General features: G+C 38.8%; 1 protein-coding gene across 1 annotated transcript in view; it reads left to right on the plus strand.

Annotated features, from left to right (window-relative positions):
- Window positions 1-12,749, plus strand: part of slc4a10a (solute carrier family 4 member 10a) — a 29,387-nt gene that overhangs the window by 9,013 nt on the left and 7,625 nt on the right. The window contains exons 3-15 of the mRNA XM_063013052.1: window positions 2,413-2,494; window positions 3,338-3,481; window positions 3,571-3,712; window positions 5,934-6,094; window positions 6,910-7,098; window positions 8,053-8,141; window positions 8,239-8,396; window positions 8,876-8,963; window positions 10,089-10,235; window positions 11,074-11,174; window positions 11,487-11,661; window positions 11,752-11,885; window positions 12,391-12,636. Coding sequence (XP_062869122.1) covers window positions 2,413-2,494; window positions 3,338-3,481; window positions 3,571-3,712; window positions 5,934-6,094; window positions 6,910-7,098; window positions 8,053-8,141; window positions 8,239-8,396; window positions 8,876-8,963; window positions 10,089-10,235; window positions 11,074-11,174; window positions 11,487-11,661; window positions 11,752-11,885; window positions 12,391-12,636 — 1,856 coding nt within the window. The remainder of the gene's footprint in view (window positions 1-2,412; window positions 2,495-3,337; window positions 3,482-3,570; window positions 3,713-5,933; window positions 6,095-6,909; window positions 7,099-8,052; window positions 8,142-8,238; window positions 8,397-8,875; window positions 8,964-10,088; window positions 10,236-11,073; window positions 11,175-11,486; window positions 11,662-11,751; window positions 11,886-12,390; window positions 12,637-12,749) is intronic.

Genomic DNA, 12,749 nt, shown 5'->3' on the forward strand with positions numbered 1-12,749 from the left:
TATCTTTTAAATCCTATTTATCATTGATCTTTTAATGTTTACTAGATTTGTGCATTTACTGGTTGTGCAATAAATCTACAGCAGATTCTGCAGCATACAAAATTAGGTTACAAGGACTGTGTGTCCTGGAAAACTGCAGAACAGCCTTCATTATCTTGAGGAGAAGATGAATAGGATGGTTCATATGTGTGAGATTACAAGTCTAGTTATTGATACAGATCTGATTGTTGTGACGAATTTTATATACTAATATGTATTGTTCATAGTAACTGTTACAGGGCTGGCACCCCAATTGGCAATCTGTCAAATGTGTTAAAGACAATCAGCCTCAGAAATCCTGACCTGTCCGACCCTATTGCTGACACTTTAACTTTACTTTAAGCCCTAGAGGGAGAGGATAGAGAGTTAAACATGTTCTGTAAAACATTTGCAGACTAGTATAAAAATAACTCCAGGAATAGGTCATGCTATGTGATGTGCATGCATATTTAATGATAACAGTGTGAAACGTGTAGCGGTGCGCGTCTCATGAATGGTGTTTGGATCCAATAACACATTTGTTGGTGCTGCTTTTTCTGCAGCTATTCTCACATATTTTATGCATTTGGGAAAAGAATACTAAATCCTTGATGAAAACAATGGTTCCCCACAGGTACAGCAATGACCCTGAATATACCAGCTTTCAAGGATAATTTATGTTTACTAGTGTGTGTGCATGCACGTTTCGACAGGCTGTTGAGCGTGTGAGCCCTGCCTTTATCCTAATTCAACCCTACAGGGTCCTGGTCACGTGGTGCCAAGCAGTGCATGCTGGGTAGGACAAGTGGGTGTGGGGAGGAAAGGACAAGAGAGCTAGAAGAGGGGGTGATGGGGTGGTGTAGAGAAAAATGGTCTGGGTAAGAAATTGGAAGAGAAAAAAACATGGCTGAGATCATTCAGATTGTCCTACATTGTTCTAGGTCATTCTGTTGTCACACTTCAGCTGCTGGCAGATAGCTGATTAGTATATTAATATATTAATATTAATAGAAAAATAAAACATGCAGAATGATGTAAGACTTCAGTAAGTAAGATTATTTGTGTGTGGGCTATTTTTAGTGTGTGTACACGTCACTTCTGACCAGGCCTTAATCACTTATTAATCAGAGCAGCCGTTCCTTTGTAATTCCTTTGCATGTATATTAACACGAACAGCAGCTCAATACAGTGCAGCTCGTAGCATGTCCTTCATCTCACCTCTGAGCTTGACAGGATGAGAAATGAGGTCTCACACTGATGATAGACACACATTTTAGAAACTATTTCCCATTGGTTTTCGAGGCTGGGTTTCCATGGTGATACAGGTTATTCATTCATAGCTGTTTCACAGACATGACATTGCAGGCACCAGCCGCCTTCAGCCAGTACACACACGTATGCACGCACACACACACACACTCACATACACACACACAAACACACAGACACTCTGATGACTGCTGAATAATTCTCCCTGGCATCCAAGCATGTAGACTTAAAGGAAAGCTCTGGAAAAAAATAGTTATGATGGTGACATTTATTTTTGTACCATTTGGGTCCAGAATTTTATCTGATGCAAATTAGGAATGCAGGTCTGTGAATTGTTTTGATAACTCTCACAATTTGACATGTCAGATTCTGTTCACTATATATGGACCAGGAACCCTTTGTGAAGTCCAATAGATAACCACGTTTCTCTACCAGTTTACCTACTTTTGCAGATGAAACCACAATCTAATGTGCATTCACTTCCTGTCATTGTGCCACAAAATAAAATGTCATCATATAGAATATAGATATATCAAAAAAGAATTAAATGAAGAATTATATACTAGTACTATATACTAGCAGACGAATTATATGCTAGAATTATAGTAGTAGCATTGCAGCCTGCTAGATCTGCTCACATAGATATGCTATAAGTAGTTTGCTTTTAAGTGGCTGCATTTGAATGCAACAGCAGCTTGACCACATAGGGTAGGCCGTGCAGTCTCAGAAAAGAGAAACCCCATCCAACCCTAACCCTAGGCCAGAAACCACTGTTAAATGTGTGTGGCCCTAAAGTCCTCAGATGGCATTGCCCAAAACACCATCATGCTACTGTGATAAATATAGCCACATGAGCTCAGGACTACTTTGGAAAACCAGTCAGTCAATTGTTCAGTCAGTTCATTGTTGTTTCAGCAAGACAATGCCAGAGCTTATTCTGCATGCACTACAACAGTATGGCTTTGTAAACACAGAGTGCTTGTGCTTGAGTGGCCTGCCTGTAGTTAAGATCTGTTTTGTGTTGAAAATGTGTGGCACATTATAAAAAGGAGAATTAGACAACAGCAATAATGGACTGTTAAGCAGCTAAAATCAGTTGTGATCTTGGTTTTTGTGTCCACACAGAGGAATGATGAGGAGGCCGTGTTGGACAGAGGCGGCACTCGTTCCATGCTCAAAACCAACTTTGAGAAAGAAGAGTTGGAAGGTAAAAATAAACTTTTCTGTATTTTGTTATTCAGTTATTTTAATGTATCTTTTTGTGTTGGTTAGGGTTGCCATTGGTCCAGTAAAAGCCAGAAACACATTGTATGTACATTGTACATGCTTACAAAAGTATTCAGGCCACATTTACATTTCTATTTAATCTTTGTGTGCAATACTGATCCCCATGTGAACCCTGTTTGATGCACTTAATGGCCAAATCTATGTTGCCACCTTACCTGGAGCTTGTTGGACTTTCTATTTCAAAACCGTAAGTATTAATGTGAAGCTGCCCAATGCAGTACTGGTAACACTCACAGAAATTAGTAGAGTTCAAGAGAGAGAGGCTTTATTGTCATTTCAGCCATATACAAGTACAACGTTCCTCCAGGACCAGGGTGCAACACAGAACACAAGTGCAAAACAATACAACAATACAATATACACATTGCAGATAAAAACAGTACAGTAAATACAAAGAGTTTTAATAAATACAAGAGACATTTCTAATCTAAAGAAATTAAGGGGGGCGGGACAAGTGTCAACACCAAAGACAAGTGTTGTGTTGGCCAGTACATGGTACTGAGTGCATGATAAGTGAGGTAAAAAACATATCCTGATATACAGTTAGCAGCGTAGGGTTTATACACTCATGTGTATGTTCATATGAGTGTGTTCATATATATGTGTCAGAGTGTAACTGTGTGTTTGTATGTGTGCATACGTGAGTAAGCGTGTAACTGAATTTCTCACAATATTCATTTATGTCTTGTCACATTGCGCACACATACTACCTGATTCGTAATAATCAACGCATGTTTTTGTTTACTGTGTTGTGTTCTTGTAGGTCACCGTACCCTGTACATTGGGGTGCACGTCCCTCTAGGTCGAAGGTCACACAGACGACACCGTCACCATGGACAGCGACACAGGAAAAGGTCAAGAGAGAGAGACTCAGGGACTGAGGATGGCAGGGAATCTCCTTCATATAGTAAGTGATGTGTACATGGGTGTGCACAACAAAATATGCCTCGTATAGTCAAACTGTGCATGTAATTCTTTCTTATATCTCCTTCCCAGCGGACACTCCGTCTCAAAGGGTGCAGTTTCTGTTGGGGATGGAGGATGAGGATGAGGAGCACATTCCTCATGCACTTTTCACTGAGCTGGATGAGATTTGTCTCAGAGATGGAGAGGATGCTGAGTGGAAGGAGACTGCAAGGTCATTTCATTTTATTTTCACGTTACACCGCCGCTTTATCCTTGTCAGGGTCGTGGGGGTTCAGTTTTCCAGCAATCACAGGGCGCAGTGCAGTAATACATCCTAAACAGTCCATTGCAGGGGCCTCGGCTACTCCCTTCAGCAGCCAATCATATCTGTATCTAGACATGACTGGACGATAGCACCAATTGGGGATTCGAACTCTGGATCCCAGCGGTAGTGAGTTAACATATTTTACCGCTGTGCCATTTGAGCCCCAGCCTAATGATAATGAAAGTAAAAGAGAAGCCAGCAGTCCCTAGAAAAGAGTTGCAGGATCACCTGAAAGCAGCAGAAACATTATTTACTTAGTAAAGAAAAAGCAAAAACTGCACTGCAGTCATCTCAGTTTCTGCACAACTTACATGCATACATTTAGAAATTTCAAGTCCATCAGTGGGACTCTTATAACCTTGAGGAATTGAAGACAGCTTTCCAAAAAGAACAGCTTTAAGATTAATCCATACCACTGCAAAAAGCCAACAAAGGCAATGTTTAGTTAGAATCAATTAAAGTGGTGCTCAGGTGGTGGAGGGGAAAATTACACTAAACCATCACCTCTGGGATCCAGGGTTCAAATCCCCAGTGGTGCTTCAACTTTGTCTGAGCGTGGATGGCCAAGGCCACATGATGGATTGGCATCCTGTCTGGAGTGTGTTATATGTGTTGCATGTGCATATATTTCTGTCTGTTTATAAATTTACATGATATACGCACTAGAAGTATATTAAATAACAAAAATAAAAACTGATTACTGATACTGATTCCCACTACTGTATTAAACTACTACTTATTACCAAAATTACCAATTACCAATTACCAAAACTACTGTGCTACTGCTATTACTAATAATTATAATTGATTTTACAGTACATTTGTCAAACATAAATGTTTTGTCTTTTTTTTGTCTGTCAGATTTGTCAGAACCTGAGCAAATGGTATTAAAGTAGAGTGACATTTATGTGATCTTTTCAGCTATAACAGCAGCCACTCTTTGAAAATGTCTATGGGAATTTGTGCCTATTCAATCAAAAGAATATTTATATGGCTGGGCATTGACATTGATGAAGAAAGCCTCAATTGATGTTCCAGTTTATTCTTCATGTCTTTATAGAACTTGCTTTGTGATCAGTCATGATGAAACAATAATGCGCCTTCTGTTGCTGTAAAGTTAAGAGCATATAATTTCAGTTATATAATTGATTCTTTCACCTATTAGCACCTATTAGTGTAAGTATTGAAATACAGTATCTCATATTATTGTACTTGAAAATAGACTGAACCCATTTGTTACTATACAGTGTCATCGCTTCCTACAGGCTGATGCACCCATTGACCAAAACAGCTCATCATGATTGTGTGTTTTTCGGCATGGAGAACACAATGTCCTTAGAAGTTTGTCAGATTTGCTGTTCAGTCTGGCACTCATCATGCCACATTAGAAAATGTCAACACATATTTCACATTGCTGACATTTGACCATCTGTTCTGCAGAGAACAACTGTGCATATTTATGCATACATTATTCATGTTGTGCATATATTCTAGTATTCAATCAATGCATTTTTAGGAATTTATATATTAATGGTGCAAAAATATGGCAAATTAAATTCCTACCTAAAAATAGGAACATTGTAATTTATGTAACATTGTAATTTATGTTTATTATGTTTACTTTTTGCAACATTACAAAACTTTAATTTTCTCGCAGTATATTTTAAAGGGATTTGTATCGTGAATTACTTCAAGGCAGAGAGGACAGTGCTTCCTTTTTTCTCTCTATTTTATATAGATTGTAAACATGGTTGGTACTGATTTGCCCTGAACAATTAATTGGTGTGCTGTGCTAGTTTGTGTTTGCCCTGACATAGCCATTCTACAAGTAGGTACATACCCCTTGTTTAGAACTACTAGAGAATGCCTGCATCTTTTCACATTTCTGTGCTGATTAGTGTTTTTTTCTGGAATTTGTTCTCATCTTACACACTGTATGGCAAAAGGTATATTTGAACCATTTCTTATTATAGCTTAAGGGTTTCAAACATGTCCATGGCCAAATATATGTTATATTTATATATACAAAACATATGTTTTCTCCACAGTTTGGGAAAATCTTTTCCTGTCCAGCATTGGACTTCCTACTTCATTTATGACTCACTCAGTCTGTGTTGTGTTTGTGTAGATGGCTGAAATTTGAGGAGGATGTGGAGGACGGAGGAGAGAGATGGAGTAAACCCTATGTAGCAACGCTCTCCCTGCACAGTCTGTTTGAGCTGCGCAGCTGCATCCTCAATGGCATTGTCATGCTGGACATGCGAGCTAACTCACTGGAGGACATTGCAGGTGCAGTAGACTCATGTATATGAACAGAGGAATATAGAAACACCCACAAACATATACACACTAAATGACTAACAGGAGTTTCTGGAGGACTAAAATACCATGTCTGTTTGCCTTAATTAGTATGTAGGTTAAGGCTTTTGTACCTGAGGGTGCAAATGCAGAATGGTGTCAATATAGAGAGATTAATTTAACACCAATTTAATGTGTTTGATGCAATCCTATAGATTAAAACACATGTTTTGCAGTCATGTATTGTTCTATGGTTAATATAAAAGTAGTTTTATTGAAATGTAACCATTTGAGAAGTCAAAAATAGAACTTACATGTACTTTATTTTAGTTGTATAGAAAGTATTACTGGGTGTTTTTAAATAATTTAATTGCCCTATTTCAGTATCTACTGGTTTGTGAAAAACCTCAAGTCTCCATTGCTATTGAGAAAAAAAATAGCACACCCTTCCAGTTGTTGCACATGCAAAATAGATATTTTTTTTATTTTAGTGGGTGGCACTGTGGCTCAGTGGGTCTGCACCTACACCCCTGGGTGCTTAGTTTCCTTCCAGAGTCCAAAGACATGCAGTCAGGTCACTTGGACATACTAAATCGCCCTAGGAATGAGTGTGTGTGAATGTGTGTTTGCCCTGTGATGAACTGGCAACCTGTCCAGGGTGTTTCCTCCAGTAAATTGTACCCACTGTGACCCTGAACAGGATAAAGCAGTGCTAAAACAGACAATGAATGAATAAATGAATGGTATTTTAGTATTTTAGTACTTCAGTATTTTTGTCTTTAATTATCTTTCTTTTAAATGAGCAGACATGGTTCTAGACCAGCATGAGACATCTGTTGAACTTGGAGAGGAAGTGCGTATGAAGATCCGCAACGCTCTCCTCAAACAGCACCACCATCAAAACCAGAAGAAACTGGCCAATCGCATCCCCATTGTTCGCTCCTTTGCTGATATTGGGAAGAAGCAGTCCGAGCCACACTCTATGGATAAGAATGGTATTAATATTAAACACTTACACTTCAATTATCAGCTTTTTATTTATTTGTACATTTCCAATTATGTCTTTTATAATTCTTTATAACTAGGGGCTAATTTTCTTTAAAACAGGCTGTATGAGAGACAGGCTCACAAGTTTAGACAAATTTACATTTATAAAACGCAGAGCCTCTCTGACAAGTTTTTTTTAATCTTCTATTAATAAAGGTTCAGCACCCAGCAGAGGCTTTGCTCTAATTTTCTTTTCTATAGAAATAATTGGATAATTTCACAGATCTAAACATAACAATCCAGGAATAAACAAAGTTTATACTCAAATGGGATTGACTGGGGTACGTGTAATAGAAGACATCACGAGGCTGTTAGTTCATGTTTAAAACTCTCAAACTATAATCTGAAAAAAAACTACCTACACCCATAGTAACAAATCAATGCTGAACTCCAGATATTCACATTTCAGCACCAGATATTGGACAGTTCCCACTAAGATACCAGTCCCACACAGAATTAGCTGTGGGTCATGTACACTGTCCAGCATCTGGTGCTGTAATATAAATATTTGGATGTTAAAAGTAGACGCCAATAAAAAACCTGCTAACCCATTGAAACTGAATCATCACAAGCTGCAAAACAGGTCTTATGCAGTTTAGCTTGGGTTATTCAAATCTCTGGAACTCTGCAAAAAAATGGAACATCAGTCCTTGAAATGTCTTTCCTGAGTTGGCATTTTGAAGATGCTGGTCGAAAGCATTGTCTAATACTTCAATCTTATATTTGCTTTAAGATTTGATGACTGCAAAGGCCATAGCTTTTTATTCACATAGTTTTTATATCAGTCATTGCCTGATGTTAATGCATGACCTCCAATGTATTCATTGATGCAATGATGTGGGAAGTGTTTTGACCTGATTCTGTGCTGGTGTATTGATTGCATACTTGTTCCTAATGTTCAGGTCAGATGGTTTCTCCTCAGTCACAGCCATCCTGCCCAGAGGGCCGGGGTGATGGCAGCAGAGAAAACAGTTCAGTGGATTTCAGTAAGGTAAGAAAGCAATAAACAGTTACATAATTTGTGTAACCTTTGTGTCAGTGATATAAAATGGTTGCAGCTCTAACTACACACTGGTTAACATTTGTAGATAGATCTTCATTTTATGAAGAAGATCCCACCAGGAGCAGAGGCCTCAAACATTCTGGTTGGAGAACTGGAGTTCCTAGAAAAGCCAGTGGTTGCCTTTGTGCGTCTCTCCCCAGCTGTGCTACTCAATGGCCTGGCTGAGGTGCCCATCACCACAAGGTGAGAGACATGAGCGCCATAAACACACTTAGAAATATAAAATACACCAATGATTATATACTATATGACCAAAATATTCCAAAACCATTGGTATTATTATAAAAATGTCCCCCTTTTTACCCTTTTTATGCTTTTGACAAGTGAGAACTTGTGCCCATTTAGTTAAAATGGTATGGCTTGGCTAAAAATGTATGTTTACTATGGCTGAGGTCAAGGCTCTATGCAGGCCTCTAAAGTTTCTCCAAACCAACACTGTCAAAACATTTTTATGGACATTTCCATACCCAGTTATGCGACAACAGGAAAGAGCCTGCACCAATATATTGTCACAAAGCTGGAACTCAAATTTAATATCAGTATAATTTGTACACCATAAAATCTGATGTTTAGAAAGTCTGATGCTTTGAATAAAATTAAAGATTTATGGTGTTCACTAGAAGTGCATAATACTTATGAGAGTATTTATGTTCATTTTGCAGATTTCTGTTTATTCTGCTGGGGCCAATGGGGAAAGGGCCACAGTACCATGAGATTGGACGTTCTATTGCCACGATCATGACAGATGAGGTCAGTCTTATCTCACAAATTTTCTTTGTAATTAACAAAGTAATTTATTCATTGTAAGTAGGGATGCATCAATATTATTTTTTCCCAACCGAGTACGAGTACAAGTACATGTATTTTTGTACTTGCCGATACCGATACCGATACCAATACCTATTTAGAATACCGTTTTTTAAACAAAAACACACGTGAGAAGTGACGAGAAGTTTAATGACACCACGTCCAAAAATGCACGTCAACAAGTAGCGAGTGATCAAAGTGTTTGTGCGCTGATGTGATGAAATCAAGGAGGAAAAATAAATGAATCTGAGTGGATTTGGCAACACGAATAGCATGGATTGTTCTGTAGTGAGTTGGAGGTTAATAAATATTTTTGCAATGTTGGTGTTTTGTTGTTATGTTTTGTAGAGAACGATCAGGTCAGAAATACTGTAAAACGTGGGTGTGTGCCGGTGTATTCTGATATAAACTATATTATCCCCCTGTCCCACCTGTTTACACTCCTCTCCTGCGTTTCCCCTCACACCGTATCCTGCGTTCTCATTGGCTGTTCGACATGTCACTCATTGCCAGTCGCACATCTCAGATCAGATATCTGACGTGCTAGAAAACTCGAGCCGGTCGGATCGAGTTGTTGGATAGTTCACACTTAGAGATCGAGAGCCGAGTTTTGATCGCCGAGTGAACGCCGAGTTGCTCCCGAGCCGGCAAATCTAGCGCCGACCAGTCACCGAGCGAAAATCAGGGCAAAAATCGTGGTGTGAACTAGGCATAACGCAGCAACGTGCACTAGGCACACGGTATCGGATGTTTAGTATCGGAGCCTCGTTTGTGAGTACGAGTACAAGTTAATGAGCGCGGTATCGGGCAAATACCCGATACCAGTATCGGTACTCATGCATCTCTAATTGTAAGCAAAAAGAAAAACATAAGACAACATGGTATGATAGTCAGTGGTATCTGGCAGCAACAAAATTAAAAGAAAAATGTCACATTCATGAAAAAAAGAACTCTAATATTTAAAAAAAGGTATATACATAAAGAATCAAGTGTACAGGGTGGTGGTCAGTACAGGTTTCTGGTACTTTTTGTCTTTCAGCTTGTTTTTGTGATTCCCATTGCTTCCAGGTATTCCATGATGTGGCATATAAGGCAAAGGACCGCAATGATCTAGTGGCTGGTATTGATGAGTTTTTGGACCAAGTGACAGTACTGCCACCAGGAGAGTGGGACCCCACCATCAGAATAGAACCACCAAAAAATGTGCCCTCTCAGGTAAGGCTTAAAACACTCACACTCTTCCCTCTCAAACACCCTAATTAAATGTATATGCTATGAAACTAAATTACTTGTATATTTTTACACTGTCTGAAAACAGTGAAGTAATATGACGAGCTAATGTTTAGACAATTTTGAAGGCACGTCTGTGGTTAAATGTCCATTATATTTGTGCAGAGATTAACATTAAACTGCCATTACAATTGCTAATAAAGGTGATATATTTAAGGAACACCGTCAAACAGAATTTAAAGTGTATAATTAGCAGCATTTGAAAGAAAAAAAAAACACAAAGCTGAGCTGGCTGGTTTACATTTCTTCCACCAGTCAAGTTGTAGACCAATTTTAGTCCAACTTAGCAATTCTGAAAGTAGTTCTGACATGCATTTTAGATAATTGATTTGTGTTAACACAAAATTACTGGCTGTTACAGTTGGCAAATGTGGCTTAAATTAGGTTGATGTAAAAATACCAAGATCTCTTGGTACCATTCACCATTCATTTTCCAATTATTAATGATAGATTGTCCTGCTGCTAAAACCAACACCACAGCATGATGCAAACACCGCTATACTTTACGGTGAAATGGTGTTACCTGGCTTATGTGCCTGGTTAAATTTACACAGCACATAATAAGAATTTAAGCCACAAATTCAATTTAGTCTTATCTTGCCATAAGACTTAAAGTGTAGGGAGTATTAAACATGTCATTTTCATTTTTTTTTAATTAAGGTATTTTCTTTGCAACTCTACAATAAATGCTTTCAGCCAGTAAGTGGAACTATGACTGCATTTTTACTACAAATTTGTATTTGCTTTTATTTTATGTAATCAGGAGAAGAGGAAAATTCCTTCCTTACCTAATGGAGTGACTGGCCTTGTAGAGTCAGAGGAGCATGGAGGCCACGGAGGACCTGAATTACAACGTACAGGAAAGTGAGTGTGTGCCTTTAAGTGTGTGCCTTAATGTGTGGCCTCTGTCCAACATGAATTGTTGAAATCCAATGAATCCCAAGACATTAATTACTTACAAGTTTCCTAAAAGTGCAAGTAAGCTTTTGACTTTAACTGTATTTGTGACATGTCCATCCATTGTTGTACTGTAACCTAACACATTATCTAACACATTATGATACTGTTTGAGTTCAGAGAGGTTTAAATGTTGCTAAAACAGTGTACAGAACTTGCTACAATGACTTTTCACTGACTGTGAAATCAAGTACAAATACTTTGCTTTCTGATCTCCAGGTTTTTCGGAGGTTTGTATATGGATATCAAACGCAAACTTCCGCATTACCTATCTGACTACACCGATGCCATCAGCTTACAGTGTCTGGCCTCCTTCCTCTTCCTATACTGCGCCTGCATGTCTCCGGTCATCACTTTTGGAGGTCTGCTGGGAGAGGCCACAGAGGGTCGCATAGTAAGGACAATCATTCTTTTGCTGTATGACCAAAGACAAACTGTAATGCACTTCCAGTAATGCAACATATGGTTTGTGTGACCCTCTCAGAGTGCTATAGAGTCTCTGTTTGGTGCCTCTATGACGGGAATGGCGTACTCATTGTTTGCTGGACAGCCTCTTACGGTACTGGGCAGCACTGGGCCTGTCTTGGTATTTGAGAAGATCCTCTTCAAATTTTGCAAGTGAGTTTTGCTATTGTATAACATTATCAATTAACATTGTCTATCTTTAAAATAAATGGGAATTATATGAGTACAAAACAAAGCATCTTCTGGACATGGCCTGTGAAGTTCACCTTACTAGCTTCATATACATGCCTGGGCTGTCAAAAATATTACAATGTTTGTAATAGCATCATGTATAATGCATGATAACATTACATTATAATAATACTGCTATCTATTTAAGGGACAGTGGTAGCCTAGTGAATAGAGCTTTGGGCTATCAGTTGAAAGGTTGAGAGTTCAAATCCCATCTCTGCCATGCAGCCACTGTTGGGCCCTGTCTGCTCTACAATGGTTGACCCTGCATTCTGACCCCAGCTTCCAAACAAGCTGGAATATAAAAAGAAAGAATTTTGTTGTACTGTACATCTGTATATGTATATATGACAAATAAACATTCTATTCTATTCTAGAAATATTATTTCTTGGGCCTTGTAGATTGAGCTTCTGTTTGTTATTTTAGGGAATATGACTTGTCCTACCTCTCTCTGCGGGTGTGTATTGGGCTATGGACAGCTTTCTTCTGCCTGCTTCTGGTGGCCACTGATGCCAGTTCACTGGTGTGCTACATCACACGCTTCACAGAGGAAGCTTTTGCCTCACTCATCTGCATCATCTTCATCTATGAGGCTCTTGAGAAACTGGTGCACCTGGGCGAGACTTACCCATTCAACATGCACAATGACCTCAACAAGCTCACCCAGTACTCGTGAGTAAACAACCACACACACAAATGTCTTTTACTGTGTTTTTGCTGTTAATACTTGGAACATGATTTTTACCTTTGATCCTAACTGAACTGCTTGTGTGTGATTTTCATTC

Source organism: Trichomycterus rosablanca, chromosome 17, assembly GCF_030014385.1.
Source record: "Trichomycterus rosablanca isolate fTriRos1 chromosome 17, fTriRos1.hap1, whole genome shotgun sequence".
Lineage (NCBI taxonomy): Eukaryota > Metazoa > Chordata > Actinopteri > Siluriformes > Trichomycteridae > Trichomycterus > Trichomycterus rosablanca.